The 15,962-nt window shown below is 42.1% G+C and overlaps 1 protein-coding gene across 3 annotated transcripts in view; it reads right to left on the bottom strand.

Moving 5' to 3' along the window:
* The window catches only part of HECW2 (HECT, C2 and WW domain containing E3 ubiquitin protein ligase 2), a 186,251-nt gene that overhangs the window by 125,592 nt on the left and 44,697 nt on the right, over positions 1-15,962 (bottom strand). For all 3 annotated transcript variants that reach the window (XM_053360466.1, XM_053360454.1, XM_053360447.1), the window contains exon 2: positions 9,262-9,592. In XM_053360466.1, the coding sequence (XP_053216441.1) occupies positions 9,262-9,553 (292 nt within the window). In that variant the 5' untranslated portion in view covers positions 9,554-9,592. The remainder of the gene's footprint in view (positions 1-9,261; positions 9,593-15,962) is intronic.

Below are 15,962 nucleotides of genomic sequence, written 5' to 3'. Positions count from 1 at the left end.
CTTGTCTGACCTGAAATTGAAAGCCTCTAGAATTTCCCCAATCCCAGCAGGTTTTACTATAAGCTCCAATCCTATCTAAATTGTCAAATATAGTCCTTATAATAAAAAAAAATGTTATTGAAAAGCTGCTTTGTATTTATTCGTGAAAAAATGACAATCAGATTAACCATGATAGAAACAAAAAGGTCTTAAATATTTTTCACCACAATTGTTCTCAGTATCTAGATTTAAGAAGAGGTTTTTTAAAAAAAAATCTATATCCCAAAGTGCGGCACAACAATAGGGTAGGATGCATGGAACCAATGTTTACTTCGGTTCTTAACTTTGTGCTACTGTTGTTCAAAATTAGGCAGAAATTCAGAAATAATCATATCAACATAGCTATTGATTTTTGACAGCAGTTGCTACTCCCCAGGCAAAATTTACGACACCAAAATGTACATCACCAAAATTTACATCACCAGATATGCTGGTCTATTTTTGAAGGGTTTCCTTAACAGAATGTTTTACCAAAAAATATGGACCAAAATCCAACACAGAGTTAATTGATTTCAACAACCTTAAGTACACTTGACTCTGTGTTAGATAGTGGCTCAATAATTTCTCATGACTGTACTTCCAGGTTCTCACATTTCTTCCATTTCAAGGAGAGTTGCCAGAGAATTCTGAGAAAAAAACAGAAATGGGAGCAGAACTTGCTGACGTATGGATACTCAGAAGTTAGTCCCATGGAGTTCAAGTTCCAGGTAAGTATGCACAGGATTACAGCCTGAAACTATGACCCAAGATGGCCTTAAGAGTGTCTCAGCCCTCCATCTGAAATATAAAGAGGGTGGCCTACCTTACAGAATTGTTGTCATGCTTACAGTAAGAGAATGTAAGCGAAGCACATATAATTTGAAAGTGCTGTCTATACAAATGCTAAATTACTCTTGAGATAAACCTTCAACTCACAACCCTCTTTCTTCCTCGCTTATCTATTTGGATCATTTATTTATTGCCCTTTGTGCAAACCACAGGGCACTTTACAACAAAGTCGAATAATAAAAAAAAGAATCATTAAAATCCATAAAAAGTAACACAGTCTTTAAAATACACAGCCCTGATATAAATGTTCGGCCATTTCTAAGAGTCGTTGTGTGAGAAAGGCAATATGACTCATAAGCTACTCCTGAGTCTTCCTACTCAAAAGTGGTGGTTTTTGTGTGTGTGTTTTTAATGTAGCCGAGACAACATACCCACACAGAGAAAATTTCTGCAGAAATATAGTCGATTTACCATCTATTTTATAATTTCACCCAGCACCCCACACAAATTTGACAGCAGCACAGAATATTGAGGGGGCACCTGCTTTGAATGTGTAATAAAAAAAAAACAAATTACTGTTCTGTGTTTGCTGAGTAAATCTTAATTTTCAAAATGCACTACCATCCTCACGACATTCAGAAGCATTCTGAAATAACCTGTTGATAGACTGTAGATGCACGCTTGTGGGGAAAAAAATCTAATGTTATCATTTGCCTTGTAACGCAGTAAGAGCTAGAAAAATTACCTGTCTGAACAACCTCAAGGTGAAACAGTCTAACCAGAGGAGCTCCAAGTAAAGTGAGTGAGCAAATTAAATTAAAACACACACAAAAGGAGCGACAAGTGCAAATAGGAATTATCAGTTGGTATCTTTCCAGTCTCCTACAGGCCCTTGTGGAAATTCACAAACCAGTTCATGTCAAGTCACAGTAAAAGCAGAAGAAATAATGCAAATAGTTGACGGCCGCTGAATTTCACTTCCAGGAGCTTAACATATTAGGACAATACATATTGCAAATTGCAAGATCATTTCATGTGGTGGACTCCATTTTCCTGCTACATGTTTTTTTGTGGTGTTCATGAGGAGACAGAGTGAGACTTATATGTGCTTCATGGATTACTGTTTTAGCAGAATCACAAAGCACATGTTATGTTGAAATAGTAATGCATGGAATAGCTCTAATAAGCAACCAAAATAATAAACAACCAAGACAATAACAAAAGAGGTCTTTTTCTAGTTGAAGAGTTTCACTGCAAATGAACCACATAAAGTCGTACCTTGGATCCCGAACGCCTTGGTACTCAAACATTTTGGTTCCTGAACACCGCAAACCCGGAAGCGAGTGTTCCAGTTTGCGAACATTCTTTGGAACCCAAACGTCCGACGGGGCTTCCACGACTTCCAATTGGCTGCAGGAGCTTCCTGTAGCCAATTGGAAGCCACGCTTTGGTTTCCAAACGTTTTGGAAGTCGAACGGACTTCCGGAATGGATTCCGTTCGACTTCCAAGGTACGACTGTACTTGTACCAACAGAATTTCAACCAGGAAAATATTGAAACCTGTCCCAACTCAGAGCCACAAACCATCAAAACCATAAATGCAAGAACTTCCAAAAGGAGTTTTATACATCCATGTAGTATCTTCCTCAGGGTTTGTGTTTTACAATCAGGGAGAACCTCTCTAAATGATGGGTTTAGACCAGCCATGTATACAATGCCAGAAAAGTTACTAACCTGCTAAGATCACTCTGCCCATCTTCCAACAGCCTGTCCACTTGCCTAGATGGAATTCCATGCAATAGTCACCTGCATGGAATTCTTCATCACCTGCGGCAACCAGTTACATAGCAAGTATGAGTTAGATTAGAGTGAAATTAAGTCTGTCCACAGTAGCCTTCCCCAGGCTGCTGCCCTCAAGTTATCTGACTACAGTTAACATCAGCCCTAACCATTACGGCCAGGGATGATGCAAGCTGCTATCCTACAGCACCTGGAGAGGGAAAGATACAACTCCTTATATCCAGTTGGCACCTCAAGTCAATGAAGTTCAGTTCTCCCTGATATGCCAACACTGTGCCTGGGCTGAACCACTTCAGACTGCAGGCTGCCACTCTTATGACAGAATGGTCCTCCATACAAAAACATTTGCTACACACACAGGAACTAGCTTATCGTACTAGGCTAGAATCCTATTGAAGGAAGGTGAGGACAGGTGACCTCACCTAGGCCCAAAGTCACCACCCACCAAAGCAGGCTCAAAGCTTCTCAGAGCTTTTCAAAATCATTTTTCTCAGCAGCTAAAAGGCATTAGCTAAGCATCAGAAACATTCCGCTTGCTGTAACTAAAAAGATTGCAACAAAGGTAGGGAACACAGTCCATTGTTTCTCAGGCTTTTCTCATGCCTTCTGGCCTTGCAAAAGAACCACATTGCAACTTGCTTTCTGTCCGGGAACTATGCCAAAGCACAAGAATGAAACAACTGGAACACACTGAAACCTCCTCACCCCCTTTCCTGCCAAGAGTCCACAATAGTCCCAAGACAGCTTTCTGTACATGCTCAGGAACCTCAACATGGGGCAGGACTCCTGAGGGAGGAGAAAGGGGGAGGGAACTGGAAAGGGGTATATATGTTTGTGCACATGACTGTGAACTCGTGCATGCTTTTTGTGACTTATCACACTTGCTCCTTCTACCAGTTCATGGATGGTAGAAATAAAAGCCTTTTCTCCGAAACTATTCCTTGAGTGTCTGTTGACTCCCACTTCCCTTTCCCAGGCGCAATATTTTTCCCACCCGAGGGCAAAGCCTCATAAGGCTACACTATGAGGTGGTTCGGTAGGGCAGGAATCAACAGTCTACCAATAGTAGTGAGAAGGACTAAGGAAGAAACTCTATGAAGCACAAATGAACAATTCAACAGCAATCTGTTTGCCGGCACAGGGTTCAGTGGCTTCCACACACGCCATGTAGGGAAAGAGCCGAGTTGTGGGGCCCCAGTAGACCGTGCCCAGCTGGTTCTGTCATAAGAATGGTGGGATTAAGGAGGCCCTCTAAGAATGCTACACCAGCTGACCAAAAAGCAATCAGATCCCGTGGTCTGTTTGATATTCCTTCGTATGGAACTGAGACATGCGCCAAAAAAGAAAAAGGAAACTTTAAAGTCTCTTCAGAATAAAGCAAGTAGGAAAGTTTGGGTTCATTAAATCTATGTTCTCACTTCTTCCCACTAAAGAGTCTGACTGAAAAGAAGTGTGGGGGATGTCATTCAGGCACCAGGCCCACTTGCAGACCAACTCTGAGTTATAGTGATGTCTGCCAACGTGACATGAAAGCTGGCAACATCAGGCCCGCCATCTGGGAATCCCTTGCAGACAACCTTGATACAGTCAGGTTGTGTATCCACAGCAGTGGCCAGAGGAGGAATGACCACTGGGAGGAACACAGAGAGAAGAAGCAACATGGTGCATCTACACCATGGTGCATCTTCATCTGCCCCAGCTGCAATAGAACATGTCTCTCCCATATCGATCTCTATAGGTCACAGAAGATGCTGTAACTCTCCAACAGTTTGACTTTATCACCAATGGCACACTCTTCCATCATCTCTCGAGACAGACAGATGACAACATATTTTCTGGGCCACCTCAATTTTTCATTTGTGTGTTTATTGATAATGGCCACATAAGGTTTCCTAAAATTAATACTCAAGTCAGCATAAAAGTAAAGGAGATCACCCCCCCCCCAAAAAAAAGTAAAATCTAGGAAACAAATGGGATCAAATACATAGGATATTCCATACCTATCAATGTCAAGTTATAAATAGAAATGACTGAGTTTAATCAAAGAAAGGTTAGCACTTCTGGAAGGGCATCTCGCTGCCTCCGCTGGTCCCACTGGTACAGAACATTTGGCTGCTGCCCAGCAATTTTACACTTCTAATTCTGTAGCCCTTTTGCCAGGGCTCAGAATGCTGTTGTGTCTGAATTTTGAGACCTGGGACCAATGGCTGATAAGACTTACTGCTGAACCTAGAGTTCTTTCCTGATTGTATTCCACCAAGACAGACAGGACTGACTAATCCATATGGAAACCTGATAAACCTGCGAGAAGCATCAACCTTCAGTAAAATGCCAGTTCATCATCTTCTGGACTTCTTTTTTTAAAATCCCCATCCAAAACAGATCTCTAATTAAAAGAAGATTTAACTCAATTACTGAAAAACTCAATTACTAAGACTGTGGTGACTCAATAATTTTCTTCTTAGCATGGACTGTTGTCCAGTAAAGATATATTGCAGGAGAGGGAGAAGTGAAACAGTAGTGGGTACCTTAAATGTTAAGCACAGAGGATATCTTCACAATGAAAACAGGAGAGTCCCTGCAGATGTATGCTAGTACAATACATGGGAATGTGTCACCAGCATAAAATTTAGGTGCACACACAGCAGGTAACTCCACAAGACAAAAGAATAGGTGCTCGGCCACAGCGAAGTTGAGTGAGGCAGCTTCCTATAGGTGGTGTTCAGCTAAATTTTATTCAGAGCAGATCCACTGAAATTAATGAGCATGACTAAATTGGGTCCTTTAATTTCAACAGGTCTATTCTGAGTAAAACTTAGTTGAATACCACCTGTTGTTGCAAGTCAGGACACATATATTTCCCAAAGCAACACTTTTGGCAGCTCCCCTGCTTCCTCCCACGCCACCTTAACACGCTGTTCTGGAGGGGCCCACAACTTTCTGGACTTGATTTTTAAGGGGGGGGGGTTCAGTTGTGAAAACAAATCAGCAAAAAACTTCTCCTGACTTCTTTCATTAGTGGTTGCTTGCAGTGAATCAAAAGTCCTCCTATGGAATGGCACCAGTTGGAATCCATCCACTATCAACAGTCAATTGAAAACCTAATACTTAAGCTGCCACTTTCCCACTGTAATCAAAACGCAATACATATATTTCCTGTTGACTATCACCCTACAGACCCTCTTGGGTGTTAAGACCAGCAAAGGGTACCTTTGGTGCTTCCGACGCCCACAGAAGTGTTGGGTCTGGTGGCAAAGGAGAGGGCCTTATCTGCAGGAGCACCTCAGCTCTGGAACTCCTTCCACACAAATTTGCATCTAGCATCTTTGTTGCACAAATGTACCTCTTGACCCACACCTTTTGCAGTTACGGTATTTTGTTTTGTAAGATCCACCTCTTTTGCTGAATCTATACAGCTCTGTTTTTGATCAGCAGTTTTACCTTTTTATTTGCTAATTATTATACTTGTTTTTATATTGCACATTGTATTGTTATAACCTACCCTGGGGCACTGCAGCGAAGGACAGGCAGGAAGCCTGATAAACAAATAGATAAAATATCAACAGGTTATAGTGCAAAGCGAGCTGCTAGTGCCTTTTAAGGAACAAGCTCCTTTACCTATAAAAGAAACAAGAAAATGCTCATGCTGACTGGATCTGATGAAAAGGGAATAAGCTCATGTCACTAACATTCATAATGTTAGTGCAACTAATGACGGCAGGAAAATAACCTTTCGAAGGAAGGGGATAAAATCTATTGTAGTTAATTGAGCAAATGGAAGATTTACAGTGGATTTCTCTCTTTCATATCATTTCTCGGAAGGTTAAGCTATTAACTTTCCTGTGGAGAAGAGCAACCAGTTTTTTTGTCTATTTCTGTCACATCAGAGAATGCTTCTCTTTGATGATGGTGAAGAGTTGGAAGCATATTGTACACAACATCAACCCCTACCAGTTGAGTTAAATGCCTACAGGAAGATATAGAAGAGAATGGAAGAGACAAATCTGCAACATTACCTTTAAAAATACACATAAGCATGTAACTAGTTCTAGTAAAACAAAAACAAAAACCCTATGGCAGGTGCCCTTGTCCTTCATTTTTGTTAAAGTATTATTTGTCAAACAGTTTGAGGGTGGTTGATAATTATGCTTATTTTGTGGTGAGGAAACAATCGATTATCCTTCGCACCACAAGAATTAACTTATTTTACACAAACTCTGATGGGTCCCCCCCCCCCCGCTTTTCTATTTTTGTGAACTAGGAAGTAAACAATTTTCCTTGGTCTAATAGCATTGCTGTCAAACAGCTCTCCAGTGTTGGATGGGAAAAAATACATCTGAACTGCTGCATTATCCTGGCATCTCAAACTCTCTTATGCGTAAGGCAAGCTGCACGTAATGTATGCAACTTGCAGAAACAAAGAAAAAACAGATTCAAGTGCCTTAGTCTGACTGTAAATCAAGCTCATTCTTTGAAAATCAGAAGACCAGCACATGATGCTGAGAGGTAGAAAAGCCATCTTTTTCATCCAAATGCTTCTCATTGAACTTTTCACTACTTGAGTGAAGTTAACTTCATATTCCCTCAGTCCATTTAGACAGCAAAAGCAAAAGCTTTTACCCTATAGGGTAAAAAGGTAAAGGACCCCTGGACAGTTAAGTCCAGTCGAAATCGACCATAGGGTGCAGTGTTCATCTTGCTTTTCAGGCCAAGGGAGCCGGCGTTTGTCTGCAGGCAGCTTTTTCAGGTCATGTGGCCAACATGACTAAACTGCATCTGGTGCAACGGGACAACGGGACAGAAGCCAGAGTGCACGGAAACACCATTTACCTTCCTGCTGCAACAATACCTATTTATCTACTCGCACTGCTAGGTTGGCAGGAGCTGGCACAGAGCAACAGGAATTCACCCTGTTGTGCAGATTCGGACAGCCGACCTTACAAATGGCAAGCCCAAGAGGCTCAGTGGTTTAGACCATAGCGCCACCTATAGGGCAAATGACAAGTGTGGGGAAGGAATCACACTTTTTAAAAGTATAAGAGTGTGAACAGTTATATGAGTGAGCATTTCAAATATTCAAATAAATGAACTACTGCTCAGCAATGTTTGCAAAAGCCTTGTAATGTAAGTCAGTAGTATTATCAACTCCACCACACCCATAGTGAATATAGAGAGGTTGAGGGTGAAAGGACTGGAGTTGAAGGCCACTTAGCTCACAGCTGAGATAAGATCTGCATAAGAGAATTCGCAATGCCCAGCCACTATGTTATTGTGCAGTTGGCATGGGATGTGTCCCCTTGGGCAAGGAGAATGAGAAGTCCACAGCTTTATTAGAAGGTAAGCATCCTGTGGAGCTTTGTGTGGAATCCCACAAGAACTTTCCAGCACAACCAGTGCAGCACGACACTAGTTATATCTGCGGATCAGTTAGCTAAGGAAAGTACAGCATTTCCCAGGTACCATAGACATGTTTCCAACAACATTGTTACGGAAAGGCAAATCTCAAGGAAAGAGACTCAGACAATGCATGACAAATGAACAGTTGTGTATCTATTGTGCTAACCATTTATGCAAAAGCAGCCTCAAAAAATTGCTTTAACTACACACAGCTAACAACCTAAGCCGATATGGTATAGTCAACAACCAGGTAAGATGCACTGTCGAGTCTTGTTAAATCGTTTTGAGACTTCTTTGTGCAAAGTGACTAACCACTGTAAATAATAATAAATAGGAAGTAGTAGTAGTGATAGTCGTTAAATTTGTAGGTAAAGTGCAAAGGTCAGCATAGGTCAAAATTTATTAGCACCAGCCACCGCTCACGAGATGCTGGTTTCTAAAGTTGTTCACAGCATAAACAGAACCTGGGGCATGTTGCTGAAGTGGCTGAGTGGAGCAGAAGTGGAATCTATCCTGTTTGCATCATCTCAAAGGTCAGCTAAACCAGACACTAAAGTACTAGCTGGTCCCCATCTTTCCAATAAAGGTACTAAGTAGTTACAATGGAACAGATCAGCTTGCTCCACTCTGGCACTGCAGCTGCATCAGTTTAAGTTACTACGAACTTTAGGGTGTAAAAGAGGAGTAGCTCTGTACACTGATTCATATCTTGCGTACGTGGACTCAGGATTATAAGCTAAGCACTCTATAGTGTAGATACACAAGATAAGTAAACCCTGGTTCTGAAACTACAAGAACATAGCTTATGGACAAGAGTTTCGTAAACAGCACACTACCGTTAACAAATAGCATTGTAAAAAAAAAAATATGTTCCTGTGATTTTGAAGTTATTTCCATGGCTCCCTGCCCCCCCCCAAAGCATTCCAAGTTAAAGCTACAAGAAAGCTAAAACTTCATCCTATTTCCACAGAAAGGAGCCAACCCTTTGAACTTCTAAGCGTTATTGCAACCAAGCGTATTTAAGAATAGAAAGAGCTTGAGCACAACGTATTTCCTGCAATCAAGAAGATTGCTTTTCCGTAGCTATCAGATCAGGACAAACCCAAAGCTTTGATAACGTGGAGCATGTTTTTACACGAATCACTGGGAAACCTTGTACTGTGTTATCTTTACCTAACCATTTCCATTTGTTTAAAGAAAGACAAACCTTCAGAGGAGCACGCCAGGTAACAACTGGAACGAAAGCTCTTTGCTTACCAATGTGATAAAGTCCTATCCAGTCTGTGGGATCCACTTCTTCTTTAATATCCCAGAAAATGATGAGGTTCTGAGACTGCCCTAGGGTGTATTCATACATGCTTGCAGTCAAACTAGAGCGGCTGTCAGATGTCACTAGATCAGTGTCACTATTAGCACGTTGAAGGTTCATGTTCTCAGGCATGGTGCCCTGAGATGCCAGACTCTGGAGGTTCTCAGGGCTCAGTGTGTATCGCAACTGGGGATTCCTCCGTCGCACAAAAAGCAGATGTTCCCTGGCTGAGCTGGTCATCTTGAGCTTGTTTTCACAGGAGAGGTTTCACATAGAGAGCTGTAAAGAAGAAAACGCAAACGTCAACATACAAACTCTCTTGTACATCTGCTGAGATCAGAAACTTGACTAGGAGAGCTAAACAGTTTGGTTGTTGTTGTTGTTTTTTAAAGGCTGTGGAGAGAAGCTTTCACCGTTAATACCCAAAAATGGCTTTTCACAAAGAAAACACATATTTTCCAAATAAATTTCTGCTCACATTTTGGCGTACCTACTTTACCCAAGCTCACCAGGCCAGTTAAATCACTCAAAATTATCCTCTTTACTGGTCCTTAAAACTGCTAATTGTCAACACTATGTTTCCCATAAAGGTCAATTAAAGTCACTAGTAGAGTCCATAGGAATCTTGTAAGCTGGCTTTCAGTCCAGCAGTGAATGCAGTGACCAGTATCCAGTGCAGCAAATGGGTGGGGAAGTGGTTTGAGAAGGTGCATTTCAAAATAGGAAAAACAGAAGGTCCTAAAACAGCGTGGAAATCCCAGCTTTAACCATGTTCACATGTGATTTTTCCTGGGAAGAAGCTACTTTTATCACGCCTTAATTTCTCCCCAAAGTAAGCTATACGGTATTCACATGCACATACAAGGCTGGTATCTACGGGCAGCAGAATGAGTTGCCAGAGTACTGAGGGGGCAGAATAGGCTATTAAAATGAATGGCAAACAGCTGGCGCAAAATCTCTCCCCCTGCTGCGTTAATCCCACCTTACACACAGGAAATTATGTTAGCATTTTGACATCAGTATTGAGACTACAGCTGCTGCATAAGAAAATGCAGTTGTTTAATCCCACAAAATAACTGCTAGGTTTTCCCATAGGCCCTGCCAGTTGAAGGAGTCAAAGGCATATGAAAGATCAACAGCTATGATATACAGATCAACCACAACCAGTGCTGTTTTTCTAAAAAAGAGGGGCTGAAGCTCACCATGATCTTCTCCCTTTTTCTCTTAGAATGGCAATGGAACCCACTTGAGAGGTGCTGAGCTGAGCTCCTGCGAGCTCTGGCTTGGGGGGGGGGGAGCCCTGACCACAACTTATTATTTTGCCCAAACGCAACCAACTCATTTCCACCATAGCCACAGCCTTGGATTCAAACAGAAATAAAACACTGTGCTCTGCCCCCCTCTCCAGCTTGCTCCTTCCCTCTAATTCACACCACAGCCCCCTAACTCTATCTCAAACTCTGCCTCTGTGATTCTAATTATCTCTGAGTTGAGAGAGGGTCTCCACCCATTTGTTCTCTCACACAGAGCCCTATTTCCTTTGTTATCTTAATAGGCCATCACCCCAGGCGACCACCTCATGAGGAAGCTAGCCGGATCCAGGGGTTCAGGAAGCTAGCCTGGCTTGATTAGCTTTTAACACTTGCTGGATCCAGGGATCTGAGGGGTCTGGCAACCACAAACTCTTAACACTATTTAAGTCTTTAAATGGAGAAACACGATACAATAAAAGCAAGCAGGGGGAAATTCAACTCCCAACACATTATGTCATATTTTATAATGCAAAACTGTTACACGTTAACTGTAAATACCACCTGTAAATGCCATTTACTAGAAATCAATCTTAAATTTCCCAGCAAAATCGAATACGGCTCTCTCCTAATAAGATTTACGGGCTGCCTTCTGAACTGTCTGGCAATTCATGAAAGATTGCAAAGGTAGCTGTAACTTCCTCCATAACAGTATAAGCATAATGGTGCAGCCTGCATTAATTTCATTTTGGGAGGATATCAGGAACCCGCCCCCCCTCCAATGTAGGCTGTGAATTAAGACTTTTTTTATAAAAAAAACAACCTCTTTTTCTTCCCAAGTCTTCCCCCTGCATTCTTAAGCAATCTTGCAAATTTCTGCAGGTCTCATATTGTCACCCAGCCAGTAAAAGGTAATCATACTTCCACATCATCCATTTTTTCTGGCTATGAATGCAGAGACAGGTGGTTCTTCTCATGCAAAGCTACCATTGGCTTATTGCTCCAGTGACACAAAGACAGCCTCAAAAACCAACAGCCGACATTCATCTAGATTAGAATAATAATAAAAAACACCTCTATGTACAACTGCAAATTCATGACAGATAAAAATTAACAGGCCTTGTCCACCCCATATGGCTGCTGCGCATCGAGTCTCTTCCGCAGGGTGTATACACCCACAAATTTCATAGGGTTGCCAGACCTCCCTAGGTCTGACTTGAAGTCTCCAGGTTTGCCTTGCCCTCCCCAGGTAGCAGGTGTAGCACTTTTTTCTCCAGTGGGCATGAGTGCCTTTAATTAAAGAAAAACAATTAAGATGGCCATGCATGCGGCTTATAAGCTTCAGCCCAGCAGGAGCTGTCCGCAAGTTACTGCACAGACATGGTGTGGGGGGGTTCCTACTTGCCTCTGCTCCCCTCAATTTCCAGGGCCCGCCCCCAGACACCAGCCCCTCCCCCCCCAGATCTCAAGTTTGGGCCCTGAAATATCAGGGTCTGGGTTCCTCCTGACCTAGCAACCCTAGCTGTACAGGACGCTTGTACTCTAACAAAAATGCAGGTTATAAAACATGCATATGGGCAACTCGTACATGCATAAGAAGCCATAAATGCATGGAGGTACAACTCGGCGTTCCTTCATGTGTTGAGAATTATCATCTCGTGCATTAAGCAGAGTAGAGGACCAAGAAGAGGAGACTGCAGGGCAGATTCAAAGTCTCTGTAAACTGCATTTGTCCCATCAGATGGATGTTTGTCATCCCTGGGTTAGGGCGTCAGATTAGGTAAAAGGTAAAGGACCCCTGACAGTTAAGTCCACTTGTGGCGCTCATCTTGCTTTACAGGCTGAGGAAGCCAATGTTTGTCTGCAGACAGTTTTTCCAGCATGACTAAGCTGCTTCTGGCGCAACGTAACACTGAAACCAGAGCAGCGCATGGAAACACTGTTTACCTTCCCGCCGAAGAAGTACCTATTTATCTACTTGCACTTTTTTGGCGTGCTTTCGAACTGCTAGGTTGGCAGGAGCTGGGACCGAGCAACGGGAGCTCACCCTGTCGCGGGGATTCGAACCGCCGACCTTCTGATCGGCAAGCCCAAGAGGCTCAGTGGTTCAGACCACAGTGCCACCCGCATCGCAGGGTGTCAGATTAGAAAACTAAAATTCAAATCCCCAATCAGTCATGAAGCTCACTGCATAACCACAGGGCTGTCACTGCTTCTCAGTCTAAGAAACCTCACAGAGCTATTGAGAGGGGGGAAATGGTTGGGGCGGGGAGCTGAATATATATGCCATCTTGAACAATGTGGTAGTGAAGGTAGGATATAAATGTAATAAGTCTACAAAGTCATTTATTGACTTGCTGAATTGCCTTAAGAAAAGCTGTGGCTCATCTCATTTCTCTGCTGCTTCTCAGACCCACTAACCCAACGCAGAAGATAGTTGAAATGAAGACTATAGATCACGAGCATACTGAAAGCTCAGTATAAATTATTTAATGGCAGAAATGTTTCCCACGTGAAAAGTGCTGCTTCATTTTGTCTTTGGAAGACCAGTGTAATATTATAGGTAAAATTCAGCATTGTGAAGAGGAAAAGTATTTCCCTTGAGTTCATACATTGCCCTCTTTGTTTTATTATATGCATTAGTGTCACTGAATAAATTTATTCCTTATGCAGGAATCTCTTTGAAGCCGGAATCTCTTTGTAGCTGTCAGTTGCCAGCAATGAAGCTGATGGGAGTTGTAGTCCAAAACATCTTCGGCAAAGCTTATTAGAGGAATAAGCTTGATGGACAGAAGTGACATGGAATAATACACAAGCACATTTTGGTTGGTGTATATTATTTCTAGTTACAATATATGTCAGTCATAATATATTAAATATGAATCAGGTCAAGGAAATGGGAGTGGAATAAGTAGATTTCAGTTGCCATTTGTTCTTCCCATTTTCTTGGAAAGCAAAAGGAACTGTTCTCAACGGAGGTCTGGTTTACTCCAGTAGAATTTCGCCAAGAAGCAGGGGATCAGAAATATGTGTTACTAGTTTATATTACAATGGAGTGGGAGAGGGTTCCACGAAAGCTCTCAAGATAAACGGATGCCTTAAGTCTTTGGCACTGGCTATGCTGCATGTGTTGAAGTAAACTCCTACATGCAATGGAAAGAGTTGGCTGAAACCAATCTCATTGTCCAAGGGTGCAGTGAACAATGTAGATCTTGATTTCAGGAAAGCGTTTGATCCTGTGCCAGACAAAATATTTCCTCAGAACTAGAGATGAGTGGACACATGGGGAATGCGAATTGCAAAGTCATTTCGACACCAGGTTCAGATGTCTTTATTTGCCCAGGCATTTTGAGTTTTGTAAGTCTTACCAAAAGAGCTCCATTGGTTTTAGCTGCCTTACTTGTTCGTTGTTATTGCTAGTACTTAACAAATTCATAGCATGAAGTCATCAAAGAGGAGTACAAGATGTCGTACTTTTGCACACCTTGCTGTTGATTTCATCACCCAGTTTGTTTTTACTTTGTTTTATGTTCTGCACCCCATCTATCTGCATAAATGAATGGTGGGTTCTAAATATTTGAAAATAAATAAATTCTATTCCAAAAGGAGCTAGCTTTGGTCCAGTCCTCTTCAACATGGAAAATTAGACTAACTGCAAGAGAGAGAGAGAGATTGCTTCTCTGCATTTCTTCCATTCACACTTAATGTGTCTCACTGCCAGTCTGAGCCAACAGTAGAGGAACATACTTCTTTCCTGGGGAAGGAAACATGTGCTAATGCAACTGTATGTTAGAAGAAGAAGAAGAAGAAGAAGAAGAAGAAGAAGAAGAAGAAGAAGAGGAGGAGGAAGAAGAAGAAGGAGGAGGAGGAGGAGGAGGAGGAGGAGGAGGAGGAGGAGGAGGAGGAGGAGAGGAGGAGGGGTTTGGATGTGATATCCTGCTTTATCACTACCCGAAGGAGTCTCAAGCGGCAAACAATCTCCTTTCCCTTCCTCCCCCACAACAAACACTCTGTGAGGTGAGTGAGGCTGAGAGACTTCAGAGAAGTGTGACTAGCCCAAGGTCACCCAGCAGCTGCATGTGGAGGAGCGAGGAAGCGAACACAGTTCACCAGATTACGAGTCTACCACTCTTAACCACTACACCACACTGGCTCTAAAATGCATCATTTTAGTAGGCAGCAAGAACTAAAAGAGTTCAAGTCAATCCCACTAGACTTTCACCACCAGGTATAGAAATACCTGATGGCTTACTGGTGGGCTTTGGAATTTTCTTTTTCTCCAAAAGCCTACCCGTGAGGCTGTTTTTGCGCCACTCAGTAACTGCCGAGAGACACTGGGCGGTTTGTAAATAAGATGTAGAGCAATTCATAAATATCTAAGCAAGTATGCTTGCAACTCTTCTCTGATTTGGACAGACCCATTTCCACTTGCATGCATCCACATCCACCCATAAACACATCAGTTCCTCTCTGGCTTGGTGCAACTCCTGCCTCACAGCAACCAAGCACCTGTCTCCCTTCCTCAGCAGCACTGATGCTAGCCTGCCATCTGCAGGCTTCTGAAACCCCACAAGTCACCTGCTACTGACCACTGCTATAGGTCATTACTATTTATGTCTTATAATCCAAAAACAATGCTGATTTTCTGAACGTGAACCTGCTGTACCCCAAGCAAAGCAAGGATTTGAATTCTACCCACAGAAACACAGTGCATTTCACAATCACGGCAAATTATTTTTAGGCTGGAATCCTGTGTCCAGTTATCCGGGAGCAAGTCCCATTGAACTCAGCTGGACTTTTGAGTAAACCTGTATAGGACTGCACTGCTAAAGTATTTTTAACAACAGAGAAAGCATAGCAGAAAAGTGCTGGGAATACAACCTCCTTAGGGTATGAAGTGTTCATGCAGAAGTATTCAAATCTTTAATTATGTTAAAGGAACATGCAATTTTCCCAAAGAAGACAAATTAGTATGAAACCAGGTGTGCAGTTATTAATATATTGCATATTATATTGTTCACATGAGTGAATGTGAAAAAGTAGGAAAGCACCTTTACGAGAAGCAAAGGAAAAGAAAGAGAAATTCTGGGGAGTATATTTCTTCAAGGAAATGTTTTAAATGAAAAGTAAATGATTGTTCTGGAAAACGACAAAATATTGCTGCAAAAGTAAGAATTCCCAACATAAATGTGTTTTCATGCCGATGATTTGGATATAAAATGTGAGTAATAAATAAATGTAAAAGCAAGTTCAATGACAGGTAAAGAATTGGACACCTTTTTTCTTGCAAACATCATCATCCAAGTCCTGGGCATTCAACACATGCCTAAGAGAAATAGCAGACTGGATGGCTGGAGGCAATGTTGCTGCTCTCAGGTCAGGATTTGGGGGCAGAGGTC

The sequence above is a fragment of the Podarcis raffonei genome, chromosome 1, assembly GCF_027172205.1.
Source record: "Podarcis raffonei isolate rPodRaf1 chromosome 1, rPodRaf1.pri, whole genome shotgun sequence".
Taxonomy (NCBI): domain Eukaryota; kingdom Metazoa; phylum Chordata; class Lepidosauria; order Squamata; family Lacertidae; genus Podarcis; species Podarcis raffonei.
The sequence above is the reverse complement of the archived record's forward strand: the minus strand, read 5'-3'. Positions and strand labels throughout refer to the sequence as shown.